Source organism: Sphaerodactylus townsendi, linkage group LG05 (assembly GCF_021028975.2).
Source record: "Sphaerodactylus townsendi isolate TG3544 linkage group LG05, MPM_Stown_v2.3, whole genome shotgun sequence".
Taxonomy (NCBI): Eukaryota; Metazoa; Chordata; class Lepidosauria; order Squamata; family Sphaerodactylidae; genus Sphaerodactylus; species Sphaerodactylus townsendi.
This window is the reverse complement of record NC_059429.1, coordinates 7678824-7690912: the sequence shown is the minus strand read 5'-3', so window position 1 is coordinate 7690912 and position 12089 is coordinate 7678824. Positions and strand designations below refer to the sequence as shown.

The window sequence follows — 12089 nt, the reverse complement described above, 5'->3', positions numbered from 1 at the left end:
AGCTGGGAATCAAACCCGGTTCCTCCAGATTAGATACACGAGCTCTTAACCTCCTACGCCACTGCAAGCCACAACTCTGGGAGACTAATGTAGACAATCTCCTTATACAGAGAAATTTTAAGACTCCCCCACCTCCGTCCTCCAAGTCTAAACACAGGACTGTTCAAAATCTGATAGCAAGCATTTGATAACAGCTTCGGTTTGTGCAAATGGGGCAATGCCTAGATTACAGGGGTGTCCAACTCTGATCTTCCAGATGTTCATGGACTACAATTCCAATCAGCACCCGCCAGCCGGGAATCATAGTCCAGTCCAGAGTTGGACACCCCTGGTCTGGATCAAAGGTGACCACAGATGTCCCCATTAAACAATAACCTTCATCCGACAAAGAGAGAATTTACCAGCGCCAATGAAGTATAATGACTGAGAGCAGCGGACTCTAATCTGGAAAAGCGGGTTCGAGTCCCTACACCTTCACATGAGCAGTGGCCTCTATCTGGTGAACAGGATTTGTTTTCCCGCTCCTCCACATGAAGCCTCTTGGGTAACCTTGGGCCAATCTCAGTTCTCTCAGAACTCTCTCGGTCCCACCTACCTCACAAGGTGTCTGTTGTGGGGAGAGGAAGGGAAAAGAGTTTGTAAGCCCCTGGGAACAGAGGTGGGATCCAGCAGGTTCTCACCAGTTCCCAAGAGTGGGTTTCTTATTATTTGTGTGTGCCAAGAGGGGGTTACTAATTGGGTCTGCTTTTCTGTTAGAAACTCACCAGGGTCCAAAAAACCATAAAGTCCCTGCTCTTTCCTATGTGGCTGGTTAGCGAAGGTAGAAAACGGGATAATTCTCCCTGTGGGGCTGTTTTAAAAACATGTTTTAGCAATATGGTAAAGTTCCTTGTTTAAGGAAAGTCTCCTTCTTTTGATTTCTAGAAACAAAATTAAGTATTTGAAAGTATGAAGTATTTGACAGGCAGTCAATTAGAGGAGAAGTAGTTGTTTCTGTTGGCAGTAGACGACAGGACTTGCGATAATAATAAGTTTAAATTATGGACAGAAAGATACCAGCTGGAAATTAGGAACTTTTTTTTTTTACAGTAAAGAGTTTTTTACAGTAAATAGAGAAATTATTAATGCCCCGGCCCCAGGAATGCTGTACACGCTCGTCAGGCTCCCTCCCAGCCCCTACTGGCGCTACGCCACTGTTTGAATCCCACCACCATGGGAACCTGTTACTAACATTTTTGGATCCCACCACTGCCTGGGAGACTCCTGCAGGGTGGGCAACTATGGCCCCCCCAGATGTTTGTGGACTACAATTCCCATCAGCCCCTGCCAGAATAGCCAATTGGCCATGCTGGCAGGGGCTGATGGGAATTGTAGTCCACGAACATCTGGAGGGCCATAGTTGCCCACCCCTGCTACAGGAAACAAAAGGAGGGTTATCAATCCAAACTCTTCTTCTTCAGATTCCGAAGAGACTAAGGCTGATGGGGCTGGTCTGACAATGACCAAGGGAGGTGAGTGAGGTGCAAGGACAAACCCAAGACCTCTTCCGAAGTTTCTCTTCCGAGCACAGGTTTGAACCCGATTCTCTCCATGAACCACATGTATTCACATTGCATATATTGCAATAAGCACAACACTGCGGCCAGTGGCGGGATCCAAAAATTTTAGTAACAGGTTCCCATGGTGGTGGGATTCAAACTTTAATGGCATGAAGCGCCAAAATGGGGATACATAAGCGGGTACCGCACGGGGGCAGTGGCCGGGCATTCCAGGGGCGGCCAGGGTATGGAGCGTGAAGCCGCCAAGCGCCAGTCCCCATGCGGGAAATGAACCTTCTGCACGCGGAGGGCCAGGCTGCCACGCACGCCGGTGCACCTCACTGCTGAGCACTGCAGCTTCCAGTTCATACACGCTACAGCTGAGAGGGGAGGGGGCGAATCCAAGGCAAAAAATCACGGGCAAAAATCACCCATTAGTAACCCCCCCCTCGGGTAAGTAATAATAATAAATAATTAGTAACCTACTCTTGGGAACCTGTGAGAACCTGCTGGATCCCACCTCTGACTGCGGCCCTACGTGTTGGTTACCCTTGCCTTATCCTCATAACAACCCTTCTAGGAAGTTCACTATGCTAAGAGAAAATAACAGACCTGGTACTAGCCACTGAACTTTACAGCCCGATAGAAATGTGGACCTTTAAGCCCAGAACCTTCCTTTCAGCCACAAGATAGTCATATATCTTCTTGGACAAAGCAGAATTACGAAAGAATACAGCTAAGACACGAAAGGTTGCAACAGAGACCTGCCAATAACTGCTTGCGTCTGCATTCCCTGCCTCTAATGAATAACTTAGTTAACCAGTAAGCCGTGATTGCTGTTAGTGAACAAGATCCCTCAATCTCGGTGCCAGCCAAAGATCAGGCAGTTCCAGGTGTTACAGTTACCTGTACCCTAGATCGGCTGTGTGCGCGCACATCTCAGACTTCATGGATGCAACTGGATACCCTGTAGTAAAAGCTCTCTCCGCATAAGAGATTTTAGGCATGTATAACTGACAGATCTAGGATAGCCAATCAAATACCTTACTGAACGTAGCTTGAATGTACGAGAGGCTAGGGGCAGGGGTCTGCAGCCTGAGGCTCTCCAGATGTTCATGAACTACAATTCCCATCAGTCCCTGCCAGCATGGCCAATTGGTTGCAGACCCCTGGGCTAGGGAGAGAGACCACACACACACACACCTTCTCTTGGGGTAGAGCATAGGTGTCAAACTCACGGCCCTCCAGATGTTATGGACTACAGTTCCCATCATCCCCTGCCAGCATCATGCTGGCAGTGGATGATGGCAACTGTAGTCCATAACATCTGGAGGGCTGTGAGTTTGACACCTGTGGGGTAGAGCATGCATTAGCAATAAGCTGAGGACAGAAAATAATTTGAAGAGTCAAAGAACAAACCGAACAAAGCAGTTTTATTCTGTGCACACAGAAACAAGCTAATGGGGCAATCTAAGAGATGAAAAGTATAGAACACAGAAAGTGAAAATCCCGATTCTTGCTACCTCAGCGCTTACAAGAGTTCAGCCATTCTGCCCCATCCTGAGGCAGAGCTTCTTGCCTGCAGCGTGCACCAAGAAGAGGGCGCACCGGAAGTCTGACAAACGTTCGCCACCTCGCTCACTCATTTTTCAAGGGGTCTCTTGGAAGGCGGAGACGTCTCTTGGTCATCCAAGGAATCTTGCTGAGTCTTCTCGGGCCAGACTCACATTCTCAGTCAAATTTGCCTCACAGGACGGATAAAATGGAGACACTACCGTGTGGCCCCCTTCAAGACACGTGAAGGGTCACTGGATCCCCAAACAAACTGCCCTGTGAGAGAATTCACACAAACATACCTGTTCTCATCCACGCCTCTGCGGCACATTTGACCCGAAACAGTAAACCATCAACCCTCATTAATCCGTCATATACGACAAATCTTGTATGGCTGCTTGCAGGCTGACTTGAGTCATCCTAGGCTGTTTTACTGCTGCCTTGCCAGCAGCACACACACACGACGAGACCCTCAAGCGAGCCACCAGCCTTGGCTGTGGACACACAGAGGCATGGGCGTGATGAACCTGCCAGCTGATTCTGCTGGGCAGGCTGCCACCAACAGCCAGATCTAGCTTAAAAGCAACTCTGCAAGACACTCTCGGGTGCCCAGGGCAAGGGGCCCTCTGAGACCGTGTCCTGGCCTTGAAGCTCCGTGCAGACTGCCTGCCTGCCTGCCTGCTCTGCAAGAGAACAGCAGCGGATGAGATTGGTCCTTTCCCAGCCCAGAGCTTTGGCATGCAGCAAAAAACGCTACAGGTGCCCACTGTGCTGCTCAGCCTTCCGAGACAGAAAGCGCCGCCCACTCTCCCCCCCCCGCCCCCGCCCCTCAGGACTCCTTTGTGCCTCTGCCCTCTCCTAGGCCCTCATCCCAGAGGCCTCCCGGGCTAATCAGAAGAAAACCAGCTGCTAGTTTGGAAGCGATTATCCTGACATGCACGCGGCAGGTTAAACTTCTCCGGGCAAAAAGGGAAAAAAACCACGCTTCGTTAAAAAAAAAAAAACCACATGATGCTGCCAAGTCCACGAGAGCGTGCTGGCCAAGCCGCACTCCACAGGTGTGCGAGGACGCCTCTGCGAGGGAGCAGGTCCCAGCATGTCGGGTTTCCCTGTTTCAAGCTCCACATCTGGACACACACTTGACAACTGCCTCCTGGGCAAAAAAACAGAACTCTCCCAGGCCTGCAGCAGCCCCACCACCACAGCTCAAGCTGAGAGGAGAGCGCCCCTTCGGAATTCATCCCTGCACGCAAGCAACAGGCTGTTCCCACCTGTCACCCCCACCCCTGAACCCCACTTTGCGCCTCAACCGGCACAGATCTCCAGCTGCCTTATTCTGCCTGGTTGCACTGATTGACATCCTGTAATTCACCCTGAGTTTCAGGGGGGAAAGGCGGACTATAAATAAATAAGTCAGTGGTGGCGAACCTACGGCACGAATGCCAGAGGTGGCACTCAGAGCCCTCTCTGTGGGCACGTGCAAACAAAATAAACCCCCCTCCCACATCTAGGCTGGCCTGGGCCGCTGGGCTCGATTATTAGAATTAAACCTCAAACCTAGTTTTGGGGAAGCAGTGTAGGTAACCCTGATAAACGCTGTTAAACCCCACTGATTTTCATGCAAAGAATTTAAGCGTGATCCTTTACCTGGGAGTGAGCTCGGTTGCAGGCAATGGGGCTTGCTTCTGAGTAAACTCTCCAAGGGTCGTGATTCACCCGTTGGAAGAGTTGCACGGTTCCTTCAAAGCAGAGCCACCGACTACCACCAAGCTTACTCCCGAGTAACGCACACCTTGGAGCCAACCATTTTTTCTAAACTAAAACCACAGTATTCAGATTAAATTGCCACGTTGGCACTTTGCGATAAATAAGTGGGTTTGGGGTTGCAATTTGGGCACTCGGTCTCGAAAAGGTTCGCCATCACTGAACTAAGTGAATGATATTCCTCCAGTTTTCTCTCCTTCTCCCAGACCCAACCTGTTGTGCCTGACAACATTTGTGGGTGCAAACAATGGCTTGCAAAGTGACGGGGGTGCTGATTTTGGGCTTTGGGAATAAGTGGGGGGGGGAGAACATGCCATGTGCCGGCACCGTGACCCGACCCACCCCCAAAGTTCCAGCGGATGCCAAATTTTGTGCAGCCCCCTGGAAACAGCCCAACAAGGGGGGAGGCAGCAGAGAATCGAAGACAGGGCTGGTCTCTTGCACCCACATGTTGCAGGGACTCTGCTTCTCAAGTAACACGCAAAACTTCCTTTTCAACCAGGCAAGCAAGGCAAGACAACTTTACCAGGATAACACCACTACACTTTCCCACTGATGAGTCCTGAAAAAAGCTTGGAGGTGGGGCCAGCAACAAGAAGCCCTCCTCCCTCCAACGACCTTTCAGAGCCGACCACTCCCCAGACAAGGGGCATATTCAGCAGAGGAGAGAGGCGGGGGGGGGGGGGGGAGGATGAGGTTGGCCAATATTACTTCCTTAAGGGGTTTTTTAAAAAGACAATCAAGGATAAATTCTGGGGAGGGGGAGAGAGAGAAAGAAACATTTTAATCGGGAAAAAGTTTGCAGATGAAACCAAACAAGGGGAGAGACGGTCGTAATTAAAAGAGGGATTGTTTGGACTGGACAGGGAAGCAGTCCACAGGTGGAGTGCACGGAGAGAAGGGCCAAGGCTCAGCAGGTAGTTTATAGCGGGTAGGTAGTTAAAAGCAGTTAATACCAACGGGGTTAGTAAGCGGGCCCACCCAAGAGCCAATTGTTCAGAACTCGCCACAGAGATAAGGAGCAAGGCTGAGCAGGTACTTCACAGTAAGTAGGCAGTTAACAGGTAGTTAAAAGCGGGTAGTTAGTAGTAAGTAAGGGAATCACTAAGCAGGTAATCAATAGTAAGTAGGCAGTTAACAGGTAGTTAAAAGCGGGTAGTTAATAGTAAGTGACGGGGTTACTAAGCAGCCCCCCCCCCCCCCGCAAGAGCTAATTGTTCTGAACTGAACAATTAGCTTTTGGGTGGGGCTGCTGAGTATCCCCGTTACTATTAACTAGGACGGCTAAAGCAGCAAGTTCATTTTTCCGGGGGGGGGGGGTCACTTAAGCCTGCAGCCGAAGTAACAAAGTTAGTGGCAGGGCGGGGATTTCGTCGCGGGGGGGGGGGGCGGAACTGTATGCGGAGGAACGGTGTCGGGTGGGACCTCGTTGAAGGGGGGGGAGAGTTTCGGGAGGGACAAAAAGTCCCCCGTTCAAAGTGCCCCCCCGACAGGCTTCCCCCCCCCCGGGGGGCCCCTCCCTCTGTGCTCGCCCTTACCCGTCACTACTACCGGCCGCCGGGGCTTCTCCATGGCCGCCCGTCCCCGCCTCGCTCTCCTCCTGCCCGGGCAACTTGAGGCGAAAGACTGACTAACTGAGCGTCGCGCCCGCCCCCCTCAGGGCACGCGGCCCCGCCCCTGCAGGGCCACGTGACGCCGCCCGGGTCCCGCCCCTCCGGCGGCTACGTCAGAGGCGAGGGAAAACCACCGAGAGTATGCGCCCAGAGCGGCCCCCGTCCCGTCTTTCCCGGAAAGAAAGGCTTATTCGTTCCCAAAGAGTTTCCTCTCGTCATGCATAGACACTTCCGGTTCTCATTGCACGCCTCTAATGACGTTGACGTGAGGGGACAACCACTCTTTCAAAGAGGCCAAGCATCCATATTTCCGACTTTCGTTCGACGCCTCGACGCAACGGGAGGGTTCAAACGCGTCGTTGCTTCCACATTCCACTCACTTCAGCTTTTCATGAGATGCCAGCCAGCATGGAAGAAAGGGAGAGGCGTATCTCTCCTTGCTAAGAAGGTCCCAGATTATTGAGAAATAACTCAGGGTTCTCCGATGTTGTTCTTGTTCTATCATCCCCCTGCCAGCATGATGCTGGCAGTGGGATGAGGGGAACTGTAGTCCATAACATCTGGAGGGCCACGAGTTTGACACTCCAGCTGTAGATCAAGAGTTCCTTAGTGAACACCCTGGCAAACAGCTGCCACTCCTTAGGCACCTCCTGAGAACATCAAGACTGACCCACTGAGAGAGGTATCCTTCTGGTGCACTACTAGAGCAACAACGAAGCGATAGGGTAGAAACCGTGGGAAATTCCTGTAAACAGCTGCCCCCAGTTAGGAACCCTCCTGGTGCACTACTACAGCAACAACGAAGCGACCTTATCACAAATTGTATACAATTAATAGTAGAGTAACCAGCACATAGGAAGTTAAGGGCGGAGTGGTATCCCAGAATAGTAAGTGACGGGGTTACTAAGCAGCCCCCCCCCAAGACAGAAAGATCGCATTTGGTTTAGGTTTACTGAACTGAAGGGACTCCAGCTTTGAATACTGAGTATCCCCGTTAGTCTCAAAAAGGTGGGAAAGGGCGGAATAAAAATACGCCGGGGTTCCGGGGGGGGGGGTGCATACACCTGCAGCCGAATTAACAAAGTTAGTGGCAGGGCGGGGATTTCGTCGCGGGGGGGGGGGCGGAACTGTATGCGGAGGAACGGTGTCGGGTGGGACCTCGTAGCAGAAGGGGAGTTTCGGGGAGGCCGAAGCTCCGATTGCAGGAAAGATGCCCCGACAGGCTTCCTGCAGGGGCCACTTTAGGGGCTCCTTAGTAAGCAGGTAGGGGTACCCGTCACTACTACCGGGCCGCCGGGGGGAACTTCTCCACTGGCCGCCTCGTCTCCTGCCCCGCTCTCCTCCTGCCTGCAAGAGCAGCAGGCGAAAGACTGACTAACTGAGCGTCGCGCCCGCCCCCCTCAGGGCACGCGGCCCCGCCCCTGCAGGGCCACGTGACGCCGCCCGGGTCCCGCCCCTCCGGCGGCTACGTCAGAGGCGAGGGAAAACCACCGAGAGTATGCGCCCAGAGCGGCCCCCGTCCCGTCTTTCCCGGAAAGAAAGGCTTATTCGTTCCCAAAGAGTTTCCTCTCGTCATGCATAGACACTTCCGGTTCTCATTGCACGCCTCTAATGACGTTGACGTGAGGGGACAACCACTCTTTCAAAGAGGCCAAGCATCCATATTTCCGACTTTCGTTCGACGCCTCGACGCAACGGGAGGGTTCAAACGCGTCGTTGCTTCCACATTCCACTCACTTCAGCTTTTCATGAGATGCCAGCCAGCATGGAAGAAAGGGAGAGGCGTATCTCTCCTTGCTAAGAAGGTCCCGTAGATCATTGGTGTCAAACTCGTGGCCCTCCAGATGTTATGGACTACAGTTCCCATCATCCCCTGCCAGCATGATGCTGGCAGGGGATGATGGGAACTGTAGTCCATAACATCTGGAGGGCCACGAGTTTGACACCTGTGCCGTAGATCAAGAGTTCCTTAGTGAACACCCTGGCAAACAGCTGCCACTCCTTAGGTACCTCCTGAGAACATCAAGACTGACCCACTGAGAGAGGTATCCTTCTGGTGCACTACTAGAGCAGGGGTAGGGAACCTGCGGCTCTCCAGATGTTCAGGGAGCTACATTTCAGTTCCTCCAGCATGGCCAGTGGCACATGCTGGTACGCACCCTTTACCTAGAGCAAACTAAGCTGAATGACGATAGGGTAGAAACCGTGGGAAATTCCTGTAAACAGCTGCCCCCAGTTAGGAACCCTCCTGGTGCACTACTACAGCAACAACGAAGCGACCTTATCACAAATTGTATACAATTGTATGGTCTACTACTAGCACATAGGGAAGAGGCTCAGAGAAGTATCCCAGAAAAATAGATTACTAAGCGAAGACAGAAAATGTATTTGGTTTAGGTTTACTATAAAAGGGACGAGAAAAAAGAAAAGAGTGGAGTTCAAAAAAAGGTGGGAAAGGGCGGAATAAAAATACAGGGGGGGTGGGGGGACACACACAAACAGTGCATACAGCCCGGAAACCACACAGCACCCAAGTGCACACAGAAGCCCAAAATAAAAAGCAATGCAGTTGAACGAATCCAGCTAAGTAAACTTTTAATTGCATTGCCAGCATGGGTTCTCTAGAGCATATGCAGGTTTCTTGCCTTTGCAGGAAGAATTGGGGCAGAGGCCTTGGGTAAGTGTCCCCTAGGGGATGGGCAGTAAGGTAGGGTGCAGGCAGGCAGGTGCAGGCAGGTAGGTAGGCAGGTATGGGCAGGCAGGCAGGTGCAGGCAGGCAGGTAAGGTACCGGAGTAGGTAGATAGATAGATAGATGAATGAATGGGCCAGGATAGATGGATAGATGGATAGATGGATAGATGGATAGATAGATAGATAGATAGATAGATAGATAGATAGATAGATAGATAGATAGATAGATAGATAGATAGATAGATAGATAGATAGATAGATAGATAGATAGATAGATAGATAGATAGATAGATAGATAGATAGATAGATAGATAGATGGGGCAGAGCCCTTGCAGAGCCCTTAGGGGATGGCAATAAGGTAGATAGGTAGATTGGATGGATGGATGGATGGATGGATGGATGGATGGATGGATGGATGGATGGATGGATGGATGGATGGATGGATGGATGGATGGATGGATGGATGGATGGATGGATGGATGGGTGGATGGGTGGGTGGATGGATGGGTGGATGGAGGGATGGATGGGTGGGTGGGTGGGTGGGTGGATGGATGGATGGATGGATGGATGGATGGATGGATGGATGGATGGAGGAAACCTTAACCCCTACCCAGCCTCCTGTGATCCCCAGTTTCTTCTAAGGCCAGGGGAACATCCCATTCATCCAGATATTTATGGAAACGGAATTGAACCTAAGCGAGCTCCGATGATCAGGAGGCTTTAAAAAACTTTATTTCAACTTCAAGCATTTGTACCGTATTAGATCTACCAAAATAATTATAGACGAATACAGGAAGTTCAAAACAGTGTAAGTTAGTGCTATGCAGTGCAAGACAGTGTGAGTGCTGAGCTCCACCCCACATTTCTTGCCACTGAAATATAATGCTGTGCATTGTGAGGGTCCATGTTGCACACCCTATTGTTTGAGTTATGGAGTATCCAGGTTGGGGTTTACATAGTGTTGCGGGAGAGGAGGAGGAGAAGATGGAAGAAGAAGAACTTTGATTTATACCCCACCTTTCTCTCCTGTAAGGAAACTCAAGGTGGCTTACAAGCTCCTGTCCCTTCCTCTCCCCACAACAGACACCTTGTGAGGCAGCTGGGGCGGAGAGAGCTCCGAAGAACTGTGACTAACCCAAGGTCATCCAGCAGGAATGTAAGGCCCTTTCCGCACACACAAAATAATGCATTTTCAAAACCACTTTCACAACTGTTTGCAAGTGGATTTTGCCATTCCGTACAGCTTCAAAGAGCACTGAAAGCAGTTTCAAAGTGCATTATTCTGCATGTGCGGAACGAGCCTAGGAGTGGTGAAACAAATCCAGTTCACCAGATAAGCCTCATTCACTCCGGTGGAGAAGTGAGGAATCAAGCCCGGTTCTCCAGATTAGAATCCACCTGCTCTTAACCACTACACCATGCTGGCCCGTGGACTGCTGGAAGAGGGGGATTGGGTTGCCATCCTCCAGGTAGTAGGAGATCTCCTGGGATTATAGCTGAGCCTCAAGCTAGAGATCAGTTTCCCTGGAGAAAATGGATGCTTTGGCATCTGCAGTCCCTCCCTTCCCCAGCCCCCTCACACAGATCTCCAGGAATTTCCCAACCCAAAGCTGACAACCCCAGAAGAAGAAGAAGAAGAAGAAGAAGAAGAAGAAGAAGAAGAAGAAGAAGAAGAAGAAGAAGAAGAAGAAGAAGAAGAAGAAGAAGAAGAAGAAGAAGAAGAAGAAGAAGAAGAAGAAGAAGAAGAAGAAGAAGAGGAGGAGGAGGAGGAGGAGGAGGAGGAGGAGGAGGAGAGGGGGGAGAGGGGGAGAGGGGGAGAGGGAGGAGGAGGAAGAGGAGGAGTAAGGAGAAGAGGAAGAAGAAGAAGAAGGAGAGGAAGAGGAAGGGGAAGAAGAAGAGGAAGAAGAGGAAGAAGAAGAAGAAGAGGAACAAGAAGAGGAACAAGAAGGAGAAGAAGAGGAACAAGAAGAAGAGGAAGAAGAAGAAGAAGAGGAAGAAGGAGAAGAAGAAGAGGAAGAAGGAGAAGAGGAAGAAGAAGAAGAGGAGGAAGAGGAAGGAGAAGAAGAAGGAGAAGAAGAGGAGGAGGAGGAGGAGGAGTTTGGATTTATAGCCCCCCTTTCTCTCCTGTTAGGAGACTCAAAGGGGCTTACAATCTCCTTGCCCTTCCCCCCCTCACAACAAACACCCTGTGACTAGCCCAAGGGCACCCTGCTGGCGTGTGTGGGAGTGCACAGGCTAATCTGATTCACCAGATAAGCCTCCACAGCTCAGGCGGCAGAGCTGGGAATCAAACCCGGTTCCTCCAGATTAGATACACGAGCTCTTAACCTCCTACGCCACTGCTGCTAAGACCTGATTCACAGTTTGGGAGGCTGGCGTGGTCAACTGTTTCACCTTGGCCCCCTTTCTGCCAACACTCCACGTAAGATGCCACTGAATCCTAACCTTTTTCCTCTGACCAGAGGGAAATAGACCTTCTTTTGCAATATATGATTACTGCCGGAGATCATTACTTACAATTAGACATTGTACCGTAATGAGTAATACAAATTAATGGCGGACTCTTGTCAAGACGAGAATAAAAACGATTAAAAATGGTTTAGCAGTTTCTAGGTAATGATTTATACAGGACATAGTTGACGTGGGCTTTCTGCAAATGAAGGTGGGGGTGGCCAAGTTGTCAAGGCCATTGACGCACGCAAAGATATCACGTCCAAGGTGTGCTATTCAGAAGGCTGTTCCATGAGTTTTTTTTTTACTTTTCTTATTCATCAGACTTTTTCATTGCCCTTCCTTAAAAGGCTCGAGGCAATTTACAACCTCAGTTAAAACAAGATAACGTCTCAGTTGGCACTGTCTCCGTCCATGCAGTGGCAGGCAACAGCAAACCATTTCTGGATGCCTCTCAAAAGCTCTCTGGTGTTACTC

At 50.7% G+C, this 12089-nt stretch overlaps 1 protein-coding gene across 4 annotated transcripts in view; it reads right to left on the bottom strand.

The window, feature by feature from the left end:
* Window positions 1–6539, bottom strand: part of PGPEP1 (pyroglutamyl-peptidase I) — a 58768-nt gene extending 52229 nt beyond the window's left edge. For all 4 annotated transcript variants that reach the window (XR_007244644.1, XM_048498360.1, XM_048498363.1 and 1 more), the window contains exon 1: window positions 6395–6539. Coding sequence is in view for 3 of the 4 variants with exons in the window: in XM_048498360.1 (XP_048354317.1) it covers window positions 6395–6428 (34 nt within the window). In the remaining variant the exon portion in view is untranslated. The remainder of the gene's footprint in view (window positions 1–6394) is intronic.
* Between the last annotated feature and the right edge of the window lie 5550 nt (window positions 6540–12089).